A 20191-nucleotide genomic window follows, 5' to 3' on the forward strand; every position below is an offset into this window, starting at 1 on the left:
TTGTGTATGAACTCCTGCAGTGGGACTCCCAGTCGCTCAGCCATTAATAGAAACGGTGCAAATCTCACACTGAGTGCCATGCCATTTACCCATCAGCAGAGAGGTGTCTCCATCTGTGGTGCAGAAGAACAGCTTGATTTTATGACAGTCTCTAACTCAGTCTACTCATATTCATGGTCATTACACTGCTATTTCTGTTTCTGTGAAAGCTGCAATATGAACAGTCTTTGGTAGACACAGGAACACATTCCAGGTTGTGAGGTAAGGGAATCCCATAGAAATGCATATGCCCAGATGAGTAAAATCTACTAATCTAAGGTTATCTGAAGCTGCAAGAAGAGATGCCAATGCAGACAGAGCTATCTAGGTCAGAAAAGTTGTATTACCTACTCTGTGCTTTTAGCCTATTCACAGGAAATCACCAGTATTATAACATACCTCTACAATATTGGGCAGCGAAGGAACTCTAAATGCTGCACCAAGTGCCTGGGGAGAGCTACAGCACTGAGCCACCAGAAGCAGATGCTTCTAAGGCTCTCCAGCACAGCTTCTCAACAACATGGGCCTCTATGTCTTAAGCAAGTATTTCTGCCAGAGCACGCTACCTAAGCCTCTTAGAAGCAAATGCTATTGATATGAAAATTCACAGGAACTTGGATTTTTCAGGATAAAATCCTAGTTTTTGAAGATAAGGTAGGGTTAGGAACAGAGGTGTCTCACATTGTGAACATTGCTTATTTTCCCAGAAGCTTTACAACGTTGTACAAATAGCATCAGGACCTGTATTTACTTGATTTTATTTTCCTAGCTAGGTAAATTAGTCCCCACGTTGCTTTTTGCAACATTTGAACAGTAATAGCCTGCATATATGTTTGCGAGTCTTCGGGAAACACGAATTCAAATCTCTTAAGGATGGTTTAATCGAGATTAGAAAGCTGGCACTGAAGTCTAACTGAAAAGTAGATGGCTGTATTAGCAGCCACCTTGAGACTGGCAGTGTATTCATCAGGTATTCACAACCACCTGCAGATGCAAAGACCCTGGAGGCAATAAGCACGTAGGTTACTAACCTCAGGTCCTCACCTGACTGAAACAGACAAAACTTCCCCGAAAGCCTGAATCTGAAGGGAGTTTCAGAGGTGACGGTCAGATTTGGAAGGCTGAGAAGGACTCAAGCTCAGGTCTTCAAAGACTCACCTCTTCCAACGGCATTGCTCTTTAATTCCAGCAGCTGGCTGTCGGAGCGGTAACTGCCAAAGGACAGCCTGACATGCCAGTGACAAACAGTGATTGTGTCAATTAGAATCGATGCAGAGTCATCTGGAAACCGTTTCCCGCAGGATTAGTGTGCTGTCCAGTTCCTCCTGTGCAGCTCTTCTTCCTCTCCCATTCCCTTCTTTGTCTTGGCTCTGTGCCCCATGTCAACCTCTTCTTGAGTTTCCACATGTCATATTTGATTGTTTCTCATTCTTTCCCCATCCCCCTCAGAAAAAATACAAAATAAAATAACCCCTAGATAAGCAAGAGGATTGCTTATCTAAGCAATATAGGATAGGACGCTTTTAACTTGTTCATGTCGGTAACCCTTTTCCCTCCCATCTTGTCTTCTGTGCTCAAAAAAAGAGAAATGTTGCAGTACACAGCACCTGACAAGCAGAACTTCAGTCATAACTGGATGATTAGGTCTCTGATAAACATTAACTTTAATCAATAATACGTAATTTGACTTAATATACCATTTTAAGGAACAGAGATCTGAAAATACCCTTGAACCTACAAGGACTGAATGCTTTCTGAACGTTGCCGAGTTCCCTTAGACCTCATTTCTGTGGCACTGAGCTCAGCACAGGTTCAGACTCTCCAATTATCTCAGCAATAAGGAATCCAATAAAATGGAAGAGCTGATTTTGCATTATTGTTATGAAAGAAAACTTTCCCTCTAACCTAATGAGGTCATCCATCATTATACAATTATTACCTGCATACATACAATGTCAGCGGGGTTCATTAAAGCCTTTTGAAATGAAGTAGCAGCACAAAAGGTTTCTCATTTTCAGATAGCTCTTTATACGGTTCTTTATATATTGAAAAGGCAGCAAGCAACTGTTAATTTACAAACTACATTCTGCACATTTTAAGAATATACAATCAGTACTATGATACTATGGTAAAAACTACATGCTAACATCATAAAAGAAGGTAATTTCTGAAACATTTTTGTTGCACTTGCACTTTATCAACCTGTATCAGTGTAAAAGCTATGCCTGAGCTGAGAGAAAAATCAATTGATTTCTTTTACTGATAAAATGAGATTAACGTCTCCTTATGTTTCCTTTCAGGAGGTATGCTTTCAGCTTGTACGTGCTTGCTTTTCCAGGCCAATGTCTAGATAGCTAGCTATGTCAGAAATCAATAAAACAGGAATCCAAGAAGTTCCTGTACCAAGACGAAGCTCCTGTACCAAGACAAATATGCAACAAAATGGAAATTATTGAGTATATGAATATGTAAGTACCTACAGGTATGCAGTACCTTTCTGTTCAGAGTAAGACTCCTTTTCTGAGGTCTGCGTCACGATGCATCATACACCGTACACAACTGCACCATGAAAAATCATCATCCTAGCAATAACTGAATTACATAATGCTGGACACATGGAGCTACTGGAAGTGCAACAAAACCCTCTTTCTCCACATGAGCACAGATTGATTCAGGGCAAACTGATAAAATGGTTCCCATTTAATTCCATTAACTGCCGTGCAGATGTTTTGCCTTCATAGCATTTAAATCTGTTGTGGAGAAAGCTGCAATAAATTGCTCTGTCATAATAAAATGCAACTTGCTGGCTTAGGAAAAAAAAAAAGCAGAAGGTCTTTACACAATGTTGCATTGAATATATAAAGGTAAATTCAGCTCTAGTGAGTGCGGGCATCCTAATTCTACCCATAAAAGCTCTCCTTTTCCAGTCCATACAAGTTCTAGAGAGCAGCGAAGTAGGCAGCCTCCTAATGTAGCAGATGATTATGGCAATTAAAAAAAAATAAAAAAGAAATAAATCCTTGTTGCCAGTGCTGTCTCTGCCACTGACAGCAAAGCCAGCTGGAGGCTGCTGCTGCAGAGCGGAGCTGCTGAGAGACGACTGCAGCAGGGTCGGTCAGTCCAGCCCTGCAGATGTGACCCCCTTGCCCAACTCTGGCCATCCATCTCAACTCCACCATTCCCGGTAGGGCTCCATCTCTGAAGCGACACAAGGCTCTCGGCACCACTGGGAAGTTTTGAAACAGTTCTCTTTCCTACTCTGATCTTGTTTGTAATGTCAAAAAATACCTTGAGCTGCACATTTTTGGTGCCTCAGCACTGCTCCCTCCTCCCATCTGCATGTCTCTCCTCCCTCCTCATCTCATTCAATGGCTGACTTGAATCTACACACTCTTGTCAGCCACCTTACTCCAGGTTCTTCCTACACTTTTGTCAATCAGTTTTATTGGAAAGAGTCAAAACTCAAAGCAACTTGGGTCAAACCTGATTCCTATTTAAGTGCACCATCCTAGCGACATGGAAAATGTGAGTATGCTACAGCCTACCACACCACGAGGAAGGTCTATGTTTATCAGGAAATACTACCAGATTGATCACGTGCTTTGTCCAACACAAAAAAAAAAAAAAAAAACCAACAGGTTTTTTTACCATAAGAAGAAAATATATCAGCTAATATATTGTTGTTTCTCCAGGGTCTTATTCTTTTATTAATATCTGCTCTGACCCTCAGCAATATCTATTTGTAGTGTTGAGAAAACAAAAAATTTTGAGAAACTTAAAAACTTAATTTTAAGTTTTCTTCGAGTGCTTCCAGTGGTAGAGGTTTATCTGAAAGAAGAGATTGGATCTAGGCACGTAGTTCTTGGAAAATAAAACCATATTTCATATTTATAATTTTTTCTCTGGGTAGCTATGGCAATATTTTACCCCAAAACATTATCAGCTGCTGTTGCACCACCACTCTTGTTTTACTTTAGCATTATGCTTGTGTGTCACTATTTCCATACATTACAGAAATGTCTATTATTTGTTACCAGTTATAGTCTTATATTGTGCTGAGGCAGGAACTCAGGCATGTCAAACAATGCCGCCTGTTGATTCATACACTTTGTAAAAGTCACAGCAGCCCATGAGCAGAGTTCAGGTTTGTTATTTACATTTTGGATATTATACCCATTCAGGTAGACCAACAGCAAATTGAGAGCAACTGTAATTTTCACATTTAGCTTCCCAAATCTGCTCTCTTCTTTCTACTTCTCCAAATCCATGTTTGCAAATCCACCCATCACAGAATCAGCAGAGCATTTTCTGTGGCACTGCTTTAATTCACCTCCACCAAGAACATCATCCATGTTTTAACCTGAACTAATTTTTGGACTATCACAGAATGCCCATACTATGATCTTTATGGAAGAACCTACAAACTCAACTTGTCAAACTACCCCCAAACTCACGTCGTGCGGCACAGAAACACGCCGTCGTTGTGGAACCCCTGTGATGTTCTCAGAAGGTAATGTCGGGCAATACAAGTAAAACACGGAGAACATTGAGGAGAGCTTGCCGTGGTTATTCAGAAAGAAAAAAGCTGAAAAAGATTTAAAAAAAACCCAATGGTGGAGCAGAGAACGTATAGATCTGCAGTGAAGCTAATCTACACTGCATAAATTATGTGGCAGACACATTCGTGGTTTATCAGTCTGTCCTGGCAACCAACTCAAGCACGTAAGCAGCAAACTGTACATCCTGGAAACATACAGCACAAATCTGTAGATGCTATCACAATGGTGAGTTTCACACATCAACATAGCTTTCAACAAAGCTACATTTGACAGTAAAGCTTCCTTAAGAAACCATTCTGGTACAGAAAACATTAACTTGATAGTTAAGCCTGTGTATGAGAGTTGGAGGGCATGGATTCTCTAGGCAGGTCTCAGCCATCACAGTAAGCCATGAAATCTCTCCGAATCTATATTCCTCATAGATTAGCATTAATTACAGCACACTGTAAACATTAAAAACTTACTTAAAGGTATTACAAATTCCAGAAATAGTGTTTAATTCTCTGAGAACAGATCCACTCCCTTTCTATCTCCTCCTCTCAGAGAAATGGCTGAATCTATCACAATCAAATTATCATTGTTAATCTGTTGTATTTTGCTTGAATCTTTAAGAACTGCTGAGTATTTTAACACCGTGTTCCCCCACATAAGAGGCTGTGGGATGAAAGACGTTTCTGCTTTCTGTCCTCTGCAGTTGCAGACAGGGTTGAGAGGCAAGATACACAGTCAGAACAGATGTAAAGATTACACAGCTGGTTCTGCATTTGCCGGGTGAGCTGATTTCTGTTGTCTGAAGAAGTCTCCCCTCCCCATCTTCACGTCTTTGGGAACCCTTCCCGCCACTCGCTGCTAGTGCTCAGGAACTCTCCTCAGGACAGAGGGGAGAAGGTATTCAGCAAAGAAAAAAGAGGGGAACTTTCTGGGTTTTCCCCATCCTTCTCCCTACTCACTTCAGATTGTTTCTCCTAAGAGTTTCAGTAGATAACTGAGCAACACAGTGTGTCCAATAACAGACACGGTTAGAAAGAGAATCTCCAGAAAGCAAGAGAATCATTCCATTTCTCAAAAATAAAAAAAAAAAAAGGCAAAAAAGCTTGAAATCACATCAACACTCAGTGAGAAACACAAACAGACCAGCTCATGGAAGTAAAGACAAGTGTGTTATTCAACGCTGGAACTATGGAAATGCATCCCGCTATATATATAGCAGAGTTGAAACGGGTCCAAAAGCCTATCATATGGTACCTCCAGGGAGACAGCCTACGGTGAGAGGCACTAGCTTTCTCTCAAAGCAAAAGTCAGTTCCTCTAGCCCAAGTGTGAGACGAAGGTGGCCAGGAGGTCTCAGATGAGGGGCCCTGGTGCACGGGGTGCCGGCACAGGGCAGAGCCCACCCCACTGCAGCTGGATGCGGTAGGGTTTGGTGCTGAAGGGCCTCCAACCGGGACAAGGTCCCACCAGGAGCACCACTCCCTGGCATGAGGTCTGTCCTGCGACTTGGACACACCACCATACTATGACCAAATCACTGGAGAAATTAATGGATTGTATAAATTTCTGTTATCCTCAGCAAGTTGAAGTATACAGGCAGCCTCCAAAAATGGAATTTTCTGAAACACTATTCCAAGTGTGGGTTGCCACCAGGTAAGTCTTTCTTATTTGGTTCTAGAAGCACAAACGATCAGAAAGCAAAATAAAACGTGACATCTTTTGATAGCTTTGATTTGCCTACAGTACATTGTGCAGCTTCAAGTAATTAAAGAGATCGGTTGTTATTCACCAGGCTTGGAAAAAACTCAAATGCTACCCCTCTGACTGGATTGTGCCATACTATTTAACTTACTAAATTTCACCACTGAAGATTACTGTGTAATGAAAACAGATCATGTTTTCAAAAAATTAAGGCTAGCATCTGATTTACATTTTACATTCTATTTTAAAAAGCAAAGATGTGTCTGTGTTTCAACTGCATTAAAGGGTAACCAAAAGAAAAAACAGAGCAATGTTTACTAGTATACCATTTCTGTTCCATCCTTTATGTTCTTTATAAAATAGATAACAGGTATAAAGAAAAAAACGGCTTAAAACCACTACATGAAAGCTGAATGTGAATTAAATTGAAAAAAAAAACCACAAAAGTCTTGGTTAAGAGCTACAATAAACATCATATCCTAGAAATCACTTCATTAAAAAACTACACAATATAGCCAATGACTGTCTATACATTAAGCAACTAAGTGATCTAGCTTGTATAAATGTTATTGAAGAACTACCTAAAACCTTTAAGGTAAATATTTGAATAAAATTGTATTATAAGCAGCAGCGTGCACTAATATCTGGTTTTTAGCAGACATTCAGGATCTTGCAAGATGTTGCTGAGAAGGACCTTGTTTTGGGTGTAATCCCAATGACATTAAAAGTATCACTTGACCAAAAATAAGATGGCAGACGTGTAGAAAAGAACACTTATTTTTAAAACTATTGCTTTGAAAGTCCTCAGGCTAAGGCCAGGGCAAGGGAGAACAGACCGTGAGCGGTGGAGAAGGAATGTGCTGTTCCTGTGTTAGCACTGGGTCGCACGAGAAAGCGCTGTGGACCACGTATCTCCCGGTCTTCTGTAGATGCTGTCCTCTCTCCACTGACTGCAGAGGAAACTCTACAATGAGGTTGCACTGCATGTTCAAAATTGAGATGGCTACTAGGTATGAAGTGATGTCACCTACTGCCTGCTCTTCTCCTCATAAAAGCCCCAAAATGCAACTGATACAAAGGGAACTATCGGAAAGGAAGAAATAGGACATGGGCTTTCAGGATCTCCAGGACAAGATGCTAGATGCAAGAAAAGAAGGAGACTTTTGTGGATTCTAGGGGAGGAAAAAGACCGAAGGCTTAAGAGTTTTGGTGCTGTTATTTTATGCGAATGAGGTATTTGAAGACTGGACACAGCAACAGCAGCCATGGAAAACTGTTTAAGGGGTTTGGAGCAGGAAGGGATCAGCTTGACAGATGTTTGAAGGTAACTGTGCTGCCATGTCAGTCACAAACTGCTGTGAGAAAAGGATCCTGAGGAAAAGAAAGGTTCCGAGTACAGAAGCATTTGAGTCATGGCCTTATTTTTTAAAAAAAAAATCTGAATTTTTTTTCCCCTTCATCTTTTTGGATAAGATCTGATGGCTGCATATTGGAGAAGACTGGTGATAACAGAGATTTCATCAGCATAATCAGGAGAAAGAAGCTGAAATGTATTCAGTTATAAAAGAAGGAAAATACCTAGAAAAGGCAACTAGTTAAACAGGAAAGGAGAAGAGCAAGGGAAGACAGAAAACCGAAAATAAGGGGCACAGAAGAGTGAACAGAAGATTTATCAAGTAGCAACATTAGCAATGATGATAAAGGTGGTGAAAGATCATAATTTACTATGCCACTAACCCCCAAACTGAGGAATTTTACTGTTTACGAGGCTATCAAAGTTACAGATTATACGATATCCCGCAGCATGAATTAATTTCCTTGCTTAATATTACTGTACAGTTGATATTTCTTGTACATTTACTCCTGAGGTAATACCTTTGCTACCCAGACACTACTTCCCAGCTGCAGACAAAAGAGCACCTTACGTAAGTGGCATTTTTGCTTACCACAGGTGATGATGTTTTCATGCATTGCACAACAAATTTCCAACTAATAAGCAAATGCGGTTACATAGCTGAAAGTATACCAGCTACAACACACGTATAACAGCTGTACAGACATTCTAAGGAAATGTTGTATCACACTTCAATAGTTTAAATTCCCCCCTGTTTTAGAACATGCTAAAGCAAATTGAAAATATGTCTGGATGTGCTGTATGTTTTGACTGCATTAAACATGTACTCAAGCTCATACACTCTGGAAACCTGACCCTGCAAGGGTGATTTTCTTCATTTCTACAACAGTTCCCTTCTTACCTAAGGTTAAAACACTTCTGTGCAGTTCATAACCACCTGATATTAAAAACTTTTAAAAAATGGAAAGAGTATGAGAACCTTCCATCTCTCCATTAAAAAAAAAATGAACCTAGAGTAATCCCACCTCCTTTACAAGTTGATTCATGTAGAGATAATTAGTGGCATCTATAAATACGTGTGTGTGCATATAGATTTTTTTTTTCACCAAACAATACACATAGCCTGTGTTAAGTCTGACCACATTCTGCCCTACTAATTCCCAGCAGTACCGTCTTTCCACAGTACGCATTTCTCAAAACATGCTAGTGGGGGTAAGATGAGCAGCACCCCACTGTTTCGATGCTGAGAGATATGACAGATGTCCATGGGAATTAGTGTGTATAAACCTAAATACTACTGACTACAACCAATTAAAATTCTAGAGGAAGCTAAAGAACATACCGAAACCGTTACAGCATGGAACCAGTTTGGGTGGCTGTTATTACTGCTTGGATTAAAACAAAAAAAAAAAAAAAGAAAAGTCTGCATGATTCTAGAATTCTGAACAGTAATTTGAACTGAATGCTGCTACACCCCATATGCATTTCAAACTGTGTCTAAAAAATTTAAAAGTCAGTTATCCCAGTCCTACTCAGTACAATTCCCCCCGGTATCAAAGTTTACAGGTTTTCCTCTTATTTTTCTTACTGTGTAACAGCACAGAACAACTGTAAGAGCTCCTAATCCACTCTAAGCAATTAGTAAATCACTTCAGAAGTAAATACAGCTTTGAAATATTTCAGCATTACTCAAATAAACCATCTTAAAATCATGTTCTATTTTTTAAAGTAGCAGACAAGGATGGGTATTTCAGATACCCCAAGACAAGTGGCCCACAGAGACACAAATGGGACAGCCTCATCCTCTCTCCTCCGACTCAATCCATGGAATAGGGAAGTAACGGATGTGGCTATGTGTGAGCAGGGTTTAAAAATATTCACTTTACTGAAAGTTTTCTGGTTTCATTCCCACAGTCAACTAGTGCATATTTACAGAGACTTCTGGAATTTAAAAGGTGGACCATACGAGACCCATATAGAGTAAATTTAGAAAATGAACCAATGAGATTCTCATAGGTTTTCCTGAAGTATGTATTTTGATTACTGTTTATGGCATGGCTTAACCAGGATAACTGACAGTCAGAGGCAGCTCACAATCAACTGTAATGGCATGCAAATTGACTATTTGGGGTTAGTAATTTGAAGGGAGAGAAAAGACGACTCGTAGCCAGAATTTCCTTAAAAAAATGACTGAAAGAAGGGATATTTGCAGCCAGTAAAAACTATTTAAAAGCTCCTGACAGTGAAGTTAAAGCCCTTTCCAGCATTTTAACCCCAAAAGTACCCTGCCCAAATCGCCCGGTCTGTGCTGTGCTGTCATCTGCAGTTGGAGCTGACAGGGGCAAAGAAAAAAAACAATACATGTCTTGAAGGTTCTGAAATCAATTCGTGTGTTCTACCTACAACAACATAACGCCTGGGAAAGTTACCGGCTGCTGCCTTTGTTCAGCAGAGATTAACCATGGCACACATGAATAATGGGCTGGATTTATTCCGGAGAACAGAAGCTGAATGACAATTGTCGAGGCACTGCATTATACATACTTTGGCTGCCTTCTGCTCTAGTCATTTAACACTCGCAGGGAGTACTGTGAATGAATCTCAGCTCATTTTTCCCTGTTAAAACCACAGCTACGCACACTGTTTTGTAAACCCGCACTGATACCCAGCAGATCTTACCATGTATGTGCCACCGTAAAGCGACGACGCTGGCGGATGCTTTTATTCACGAGCAACTTTCTGAAAAAGCATGGAGAGTTCCTCGGTGAACTGCGAGGAGAAATTTTTGGAGACGTAGGTCTGTTCCCAGGCAGCTTGGGAAGCTCGAGCTCTAAATGCATTTGTTCTTTGAAAGTCCTTATGTAAATCTCTGACTCTGGAGTAGCAAGTTCCCTAGAAGAATCTTTTGCTGTCATAGCTTAGACGTTATGTGAGCTCTCACACCATTCAGAAAACGTAACAAAAACACATCACGCAGACATCGCCGCAGATTAAAAACGCTGATAAATCGGCAGAGGTTACCCCGCTCATTCGCAAGGCTGGGCTCCAAATGGAAAGGCTGCCTGAAGCAACAGCAGCATAAATCGAAGGACGATAAGCCAGGGCTGTCAGAAAACCCTTTATCAGCCCAGCTCTCCCTCTGAAAATGCGCCAAAGTGTTTCTGTGTCAGCAGCCTCTGTGTGGATGCGGCTTGCCTGCCAGCTACACACCGACGCGCGCCGGAGCCATTCAGCCCCGCACACCAGCTCATGAAAAATTCATAACAGCCGGCTCCCGATCAATCCCTTTCCTATAGCATTTTGGCTACACAGACTTAACAGAAAAACACTGGATTTTTCAGTGTGCACTAATAAAATCAAGGAATTCCCCAGCCTGTCACAGGCCAAGTAACTGATTCATTCAGGTATGTTTAATAAAAAGGTCTTCATTCAGAATTAGTTTTACCCGTACTGCAGTAGCTCCACCCATGACATGCTTATTGGCTCGATATTATTTTGACAAGTGGACTCTGTTCAGCTCTGTCTTGTGTTATGAGCGTGTCGGATTCTCATGAAATTTTAACGAGCCGTCTAACACCATGACATTGTTCCTGGGCATCGCCGAGTGCATCCCGGGCACACCCGGAGCGACCCCCGGGACGGCAGCAGCGCTGGCTCTGATAGAGATGTGCGCAGCACTCGGGGTGGGCCAGGAAGAAAACGTCTAGTAGGAAAAAAAAAAAAAATAAATGAAAAAGCAAGGAATAATATTTTGTGAGAACAAAGTGTGCAAGAATGCACACCCCACAGATGAAGCCGAAGACTGCTGAAGCAGCAGGCTTAGCTGTCCTGGGGTCTACGTGTGGTCAAAGGGCAAAATAACTGCACAGCCCCGACCCAGCAGCCAGCGCTGGAGAAGCCAGCACAGGGAGAGAAAATAGAGGGAAACACCAAAGGATGGGGTCCTGGCACTTCCCTGCAAAGACAGTGTAAATTAATTCACATTGATTTAAGCAATATATGTATTTAGAAACACAAAACCCAAGATTTTTCTCTGGACATAAACAGCATGAAACCAACTTCTACACTTGTAATGCTAAAAAAAAAAAAAAAAAAAAATCCAGGCAAGGAAGTTAAAGAAGAGATTCCAAGATTCAATGCTGACACTAAACCTACTCAATACTACAGGGAGTGGCAGAGCATCTTTTAACTGGTCAAAAGTAGGTGACCTTAAACATAAATAGAATAATTCTTTTTAAAGGAGGAGACAGGACAGAGTATACTCAGCTAGCCGACAGTGAAAGTGCTCTGATCTACATGCAAGAGGCTGATTGCACAGTATAGGCATGAATTACACAACGAATCCCCATCGCTCCCTCTACATTCCATATATCCCAAAACACTTTACAAAAACATTAGCGCGCCTTCCTCATCTTCAAGCCAAAGGCCGGCTACAGAGAGCTTCCCTATAGCTGAGACTACAGGGGACATTCTACCTAACCTGCTGCGATGCTCTTCACCATTCACAATTCTTATTTTTTTTAAGAAAAAAAAGTAGAGACACCTGCCTGAGCCTAACCTAAGGATACTGGAAATGGCAGTGTTATCTGATACTGAGAGGTTCACGCAGTAGCAGAACAGGCACATTTAATGCTTTAGGAATTATGACGTGTTAGACTGTGATCTGTTATTCTACATCTCGACTGTACTGACAGCCGGTGAAAGACAAAGGGAAGCTTGAGAGCTATGCTGAATGAGAAATAAAATCCACACGAATGCTTAGAATCTGGAATTCCAAAGAGAAAAAATGAACTTTCTAACTCACCAGGAAGCAAAATGGGATATTGGAGGGGCTTTGTGAGAATACATCCGATATTAGAGAAGCAGTATTTCCATGCCTTTTCATAAAGCTATTAAATGGCAGGGAGAATAAAGGGAAACTCACCTTTTAAAAGCACTCTGCAATAAAACATGCTGTATAACGGCATGCTGCTCGTACTGAGTACGTACTTTCTTTACCTGGATTCAGAGATGTTTCAGAATCAGTGTCCATTAAGGGAGTGCTGCTCATTATTTGGACATTCATAAATTAGTAACGAGATGTCAGCCCCACAGCCTGCAGAAGGTACTGTGGTAAGATGTACAAAGGTTGTTGATGGAGCAAAGAAATGCAAGAAAGACTAAACTAATGAGATGGGAAAAGGAGACTGTGGGGGGAAGCAAGCCTCCACTCTCCCTTGTGGAAGCCTAAAGAATGAAAAGACAAAGTGCCACCCACTGCTTTGGGCGCTGCAGGTACTTCTCCAAGCTGAGGTCTGGGACACTAGTTGCCTGGTACACAACCCCACAGTATTTTGAAGGCTGACCACTAGCACAGGGTATTTCTTCTGTTAAATATCTTCCAGATCTTGGTGGCGATGGGAGCTAATGGTTACCTGAAAAGGCTGTAGAACATCTCTTTGTTTCAGCTATCATCCTTCATGCTGTCAACTTCTGATGTTGCACACACAGAGGACCGTGCAGCTAATGCCTATGTAGTCTCTACGGATTTATAGTACTGGAATTCTGTCAAGACATGCTGCTTTACTCCAGGATAAGCCAAGAAGAGGTGAAAACAAGAACATCTCGAGTGACTTGAGCTAACTGGCAGGAAAGCTTGGTATCAGAACAAACTTGGCAATAATTCTGAAAAATGAATTTTGCTATCCTTGCTGAGGTTACCGTCAGCAAGAGGAGGCAATGGTAGACAGAACACCTAGGGTACCAGAGCACCAGGAGAGATTACCGGGTAACAAGGCTCAGTTTACTGAAGTTCCCTTAATATACAAGCAAAAATGGTCAAAAGGTATCTCACTGTAACCTGAATTTCTATAATGTCCCAGTAACACAGTGTAATACAATAATTTGGCTATCATTACAGATTATTGTGTGCAATAGGATCAGTAGTCCAAGAGTAATATATAATTTCAGCTCATCAGAAAAGAGGCCAGTAATACGAAGGAAGAGGTGAGGAGGGGAAGAAGATGATTAAAGGGCCTGGTAGTGCTGGCAGGAAAATAAAACTGCTTGGAAGAACAAGGACAATTAGGGAAATTTTCGAAAGTTTAAATATGCTTGGAGGGAGTTTTCATACAAGCTTCCTACCTTACCAAAGTGCCTAGGATTGCAGAAGGTTTTGATATATTTTAATATATTTTATTAGAATAACCAATACAGGTGGAAAACAATATTTTCAAGCACACAATTCCTCATCAGAGGCTGATCTTCATTGTGTTGAGAGCAATTGCTAAGCAACAAGAATACATACTTTTTCCTTACAGCAGCACTATTATTTACCTGTTTCTAAGTCATAATTGCCAGGATAAAATAAAATGCCAGGGAAGAGGCAACTGTGAAATGTCCTGCATGCTTCAGTAGGAAAGGAAGAGTGGTTAGTTGACTTTTCGCAGCACTTTCGGTTGGTGGCAGAGTAATTGGATAATTCTTCCATACAGTACACTCTCTAGAAGCACATTTAGATAAAAACAGTTAGGAAGCTGCCCTCTGTTACTTAGGTCACTGTTCCATCCATACACATTAGCAAGGCATCCCAAAAACATAATGCTAACCTGACAGTAAATTAATTAGAAGAATTGTTTCAAAGGATTGCAGTTTGCCAGTACTAGTTTTACTTTCTTTTCAAAGGAAGGAAACCTAGGGGAAACATATTTTTAGTAAGTACAGAGTCTCCTTTTCAGAAATTCTGGCTTTTAAGTATTCTGTCTTTAAAAGCAAAAATAAAGATCTTTTTCAAGCTTTTAAACAAATTGAAAGTTAAGACTATGATGTGTGCCAATCATTATAAAATATAAAACACAGATCCTCCCTGCATATTTTTAATTGCTGTTCAAGCCATTTGCTGTCTAAATGTATATATGTAATATATGCTCCCGAAGCAATAGAGCCAGTTCCTTTGTACTTGTTAGCCCTGGAAGGACTCTGATGGTCCCCCATACATGTCAGTGTTTGCTTGGTTTAAGTCAGGCATCTCTGCAAACACAGACTGTAAAGGTCACTCAGGAGAGCTGGCCATCTCTGGAACCTTTATTAGTAGTTGATGATACACAAGGGAAGGACTTCATCTGACTCTCAGAAGCCAGTATCTTTCTTTTAGACTATGATTTGAATACATTTGATGTAAAAAGACCTATTGGGCCAGTGACATTATGGAATCTCAACAGCATTGAGATTCCATACTTAACATCTGGATTTCTGCCAAACGTACAGGGTAGAAGAAGGGTTGGGAGAGGATCTGTGACGGACTTCCAGAAGAGAAACTCTAGAAGCCCATTAGCTCCATTAGCTCAGAGAGAGAGGAACGGGCAATGTGATCCTAAGTAGGAGACAGTGAAATCACCGTCCCCATCTAACAGGTCAGCTAAATCATATTTCCTTTATAAAAGAAAAAGGTTGATGAGAGTAGGAGTGATCACGCAGGAGACTAGAAATTGGAATTAGAATTGGGTCATTGAAGCATGTGATGGGTTTAGAGGAACAGAGCAGTTGAGGAACGTCTGTTTTTATGAAAGGACAGAAGAACAAGATTTTGAGGAAAAGGGGAAAAGTAAACCAAGGTAAGGGAGAAAAAAAGCTATAAAATGACAATTTTCTCTTAAACTAAACCAATAAAGACATGTGAATAGAGAAAGCAGAGGAAATGAGAAGGTAGAAGAGCGAGTCAAGAATATGGGAATAGTCACTTGTACTGGAAAAGAACTCAGTTAAAATGATTGCAGTAGAGGAGGGAATAAATTTTCGGTGGAAATGTCACAGGACTGACATGGATGTGATCTCCAGCTCAACACCTAAGGCAGAAGATGTAATTGCCGAGATGAGCCAGCACTGAGAACAAACAAGAGCAACCCAGGCAATGGGAGACAGGCAAAGATGCGAGGGGGAGGTAAGTGAATCAAACTAAAGAGAAATGTCTAGGAGGAAACTCAGAGCAAGACAAAAAAACATATCAGTGAACTGGAAGCTGTAGAAAGGTAAGTGGCCAGGAAAACAGATGCCAAACAATAGCGCTCCAACATGAAAAATAGAAGTCACTGTGGATGAAAATGTAAGGATAGCAAACGACAGCTAAGGCTTTAAGTCAGAGCAATGGCTGGCAAGAAAAAGCTGGGAAGGTGACTGATGCAAAAGGAAGAGCTGGATGCAGCATTGCTAAAACCTGGAAAAGATTCCAAGAAAATAAAAAAAAAAAAAAGCTGTACAGCCAGTGTTACACATAAGAATGTGTTTGTGGTGAACTTAAGTCTTTCCAGTGATGGAGTTAGTTCTCTAGACACAACAGAAGCGGAAAAAAAGGGAAAAGATGGTAAAGAGTATAAGCTGAAGAGATTGACACGAGAGGAAATGATAAAATACATACTTCATGCCTTCTTTATTTCCTTTCTATCACGACCAAGAGGCACGCTATGTCCATTCCAGTGGTTACACTAGAGGCAGAATCAGTATTAGTTAGTTCTATCCCATCCTAGTCCCAAATTTACTTTTATCTCCATCAGAGTAGGAGCAAATCTGATGATAGCCTCTACTTAAACATATACCTATGTTTAACATTTTTAAACCACCATATCAAATTCTGATGCTTTAAAATAGTAATTTAGCCTGAATAATAAGAATTCACCATTCTAATTTGAGATGCATTTGATCAGCCACATCTTCCTACAACACAATAAAGAAAAGCCACAACACAGTCCAGTGATCAAACTCCCCAAACATGCAGTACAAACCTAGTGCTTAAAAATAATATAAATGTAACAGCAAAGAACTATTATCTGGAAGCTGTGAAGAGATGCTGATACAGTAAACTTCTTCGACTCTCCCTTAATAATCTCTTCTTTAATAGACGGCTGAGCAAAGCCCAATGCGGCAAAGTCTCTTTGGCTCAGAAGTGGGAGGCTTTTTGGTGTTTGGTTTGTATCTTTTTAAGTAAAAATAAAAATAAATTAAAAAAAAAGATGCCTGCCTTTGCTCAATTGCAATGACTGCTGCCTCACAAGCTAGAGCTCCATGACAGAAAACTTTAAATGACATGTTTGAGGATTTTTCTTATACTTTCCTGAAAGTTTCCAGAATTGAGATGATGAATGAGAGGCAGAAATACATCCCTAATTACTGGTTTGCATGACAAATTTCCCACATTAGAGAGGCAAAAGAAATAACAACAACAATTCACTGCAATTTATATTACCACTGGAAGACAAAGTTTTTCTAGTTTAAAATGGCATAGTCTGTATCTCCATCCCCACAGATTTAGGGGCCTCTGAAATTTTCTGAAGGGCAGACACCAATAATTCTTGTATAGGCCTTTGAAGCGACGTTTTGGAGCGCTATAAATGGCCACAGAAGACAGAACCACAGCACCTAGCAACCCTTCGGTTTGCAGTGTAAGAGCTGAGCCAATTGCAAAAGAAAGAAACAACCGGAAAAGTCCATCCTTTTTTATTTCAGAGTCAAGACATCAGCACAGAGAAACTACCCACATCTATGAGCTCAGCAAAGGTTGAACAGGGCCCATCCTGTATAAAAGGCAACCTTTTGAGCTTTTCCCATTTCATTAGCTTTCCATTTCAGTTGCTTTCAAACAGGCCATTTCTCATTCAATAAGCAGCTTGTATATTAGTTTTTGGCTTAGCACCCAACAATTGCAGCCTCTCTATATGATTTCATAGGTCTTTAAAACATCTAGTACTTCTAACAAGGTCAAGAAGAACCAGAATACTTCTCAGATTAGTCACAAATAAATGTACTCCATCTTTAAGAAAGATACCTTGAGAGTTTTGAGTGGCTTGGACGCTCGACTGTTCACACTGAATTACTCATCTACGTCAACCAGGTCATTGTACCACTTGAGCAGAGCACTACAAGGTCTCCTTTGTCACAGAAAAATTATTTGCATTCAGAACATGGATGAAGAAGTCAGCAGTAACAGTAAGCCTGGTGCCTTTCACCTGCCCTTTAGTCCTAAACAGGATCTGGCACATTTGTTTCTGTACCAAACCACAACACAGAAAGACAGAGACACAATTTATCTGAGTTCCTTGCACTTTTTAGTATTTAAACAAAAAAGTACAATTTCGTATCATGCTACAATGCCATTTTTTTTCTGGCAGGTATTTACGTTGTTATCTCCTAGTAGGTACATATGAGGCAGTAAATTTATATACTATAAGCCCTCAGGGCATGATGTAAGATACCTTATTCATAGTGGTAATTTCCCTAGCAACTTTGATTGTGCTGGATTTAGAGTATTTCTCAGAGAACATTTAAATGCCTTCTATATTATCCATAGTGAGTAATCACATATGTCAGACCAATCTGTATTACTTGCGATTCTATTCTCATTTCAGAGCTATAGATTAATATTTTAGAAATTAATTCCATAAGCCAACTTATTCTTCATAGGCAGAGACCTTTGTGGGCACTTGAGAGAAAAGAGAAGCCAATGCATAGAAGTTTTATGATTTCACACATCTTTTACACCCGATGTGATGAGAAAAGGCTCTATGCTACTACAAAGACGTAGTATGAAGGAGTCTTCAAAAAGATATTTGCCTGGACAGGCTATGGGCACCATAGCTCCTGGCCAGTATCACCGCTGTAATTCAGTCACAGGTAACCTCCTCGTTAAATACAAAACACAAACAAATGTTACTGTCTGTAATTTCCATGTAACGAGAATGAAAATGACATAATACAATGAATAGTATGGAAAAAAAAAATCACTATTGCTCTGTCAGAGCAAAGTTCTTACTGATAACAGAAAATCCTATGGAACCAATTCAGGCACCCACTTTGTCAGGTCATTTCTGCATCCTGCCATAAGCTCTTCTGAAAAACTACAGTTTGGTTTGGTTGGCAACATCTCCACCCACATGAGCAATGAAAAAGGTACAAAAATGACTGCTTAGCCTTGGACAACCCTCTTCCTGCTTTCAAAGAAAGGATTTAAATCTTTTTCATGACCAAAAATGTTTCTCTGTTATTGGCCTCGCCTCTGATAACTGAACAGGAACAGAAAACTTCATTATTTACCTGAGTCTACTTTGTTCTTGTATTTTACTCTTGCTCTTCCAGATTTTTAGTTCTGCAGCAGTTGACTGACAAAACATCATTCCAGTTTCCATACAAGTTATTTCAATTACTTTGTGTTTCAGATCATCTACACCTTAGCAGCTCTCTCAAATTAAACAGTATCAGGTTTACAATGTGCTTTTATTTATAGCTATTTTCCCTAAAAAACAACACAGACAGGTAAAGCTCACTACATTGACTGTTGACCAGCATGGCTGTAACCTCCAGCTTTGCCAAGTGCCTCGTGTTTTGGCGCTAGGAAGCAATACAAAATGCATTGTGCGCAGTCGTCAGAATTCACATTCAGCTTTGTGCGTTACGGCCCGATTAGAGGAATAAATTCAGAGCCAAAAACCTAGAGACCAGTGCAGTGCCAGTGCCAACAAAAACAGGGTTAAAGAGAGGAGGTGGCTTTAGCCTGTCCGAGTACGTAGGAAGTCTCATGTTTTTCTTAATGGAAAGAGTGTCCAGTGATGGGTAACAAGCCTCCCAGAGCAGCAGTTGGGTGAGAACCTGCAGAACGTGACTGAGGCCAGCAGCAGAAGACAACGGCTCTCTAATCCTTTCCGATGACACTCTCAATGGTATCAGGTTCTCTGTTCAAAGGACCCAGGAAGGAATTGATACAAAAAATAAGTTAAAAAGATTCCTGGAAGTCACGACGTAGCTAACGAAAAAATGTATGAGAAGGTCTAAAGGACACCCACCAGTGCGGATATGGACCACAAGGAATTCAGCGAGATTAGTGAGCACTTGGAGGAGTTGATTTCCAGTTATCTTGGAGATGTTCTGGCAAACACAAACCAAGAGGAATCATCCAGGACACATTTCCTACATCCACAGACAGAAGTCACCAGTCACAAACACAAGGCACATCACTGGCAGAGTGAATAGTTTGACTGGTTACGTCCTGACAACAGAAGTACCGCCATCTCAAGGGAGACTTGCCACTCCAAGGAACCGCTCACAGCAGATCGGAGATAATGGAGTGTTGGCAGTAAACAGATTCAGTAGCTTGGATACAAGTATTTGTAAGTGTGATCTGTAAGTGGACTTGGTTGAGTGCATGCCATGGATCAGCCGAGAGCTAGAAGGTAGTTCTCCAGGTAGCCAAGCAAACTGGGTTTGATTTTTCCTTTCAGAAGTTATCATTAGTCAGAATTTTAAAGATAAAAGAAAGTTCTGTCAAATTCTTGTCTGATTCAGCTTTTATATCAACTGTATTTCCATAATCTCCATTTATTTTATATTCTTGGGAGGATGAAGTTTGAACATAATATTTCAGAAGCTTCATTGTCTTTTGCTAATTAACAGTGACTCATTTCTTTCCATTCTAGATACATTTCCAGCTGTCTTATTTCATTCTGGATCAAGGTATATAATTATAATTGAATCATTAAAAGCCTTTTTTGTGTGCCTAGAGCTACCTCTGTTTTGAATGACTAGTA

General features: G+C 40.4%; 1 protein-coding gene across 2 annotated transcripts in view; it reads right to left on the minus strand.

Annotated features, from left to right (window-relative positions):
- The window catches only part of PDE4B (phosphodiesterase 4B), a 213070-nt gene that overhangs the window by 155381 nt on the left and 37498 nt on the right, over positions 1 to 20191 (minus strand). Inside the window, exon 1 of one of the 2 annotated variants that reach the window (XM_075759161.1) lies at positions 10323 to 10573. The exons of the other annotated variant lie outside the window; for it this stretch is intronic. Within the exon in view, the coding sequence (XP_075615276.1) occupies positions 10323 to 10558 (236 nt within the window). The 5' untranslated portion in view covers positions 10559 to 10573. Of the gene's footprint in view, positions 1 to 10322; positions 10574 to 20191 lie in introns of those variants that run through there. 2 annotated transcript variants of the gene reach the window in all.

Source organism: Balearica regulorum, chromosome 8 (assembly GCF_011004875.1).
Source record: "Balearica regulorum gibbericeps isolate bBalReg1 chromosome 8, bBalReg1.pri, whole genome shotgun sequence".
In the NCBI taxonomy this organism is placed as follows: Eukaryota; Metazoa; Chordata; class Aves; order Gruiformes; family Gruidae; genus Balearica; species Balearica regulorum.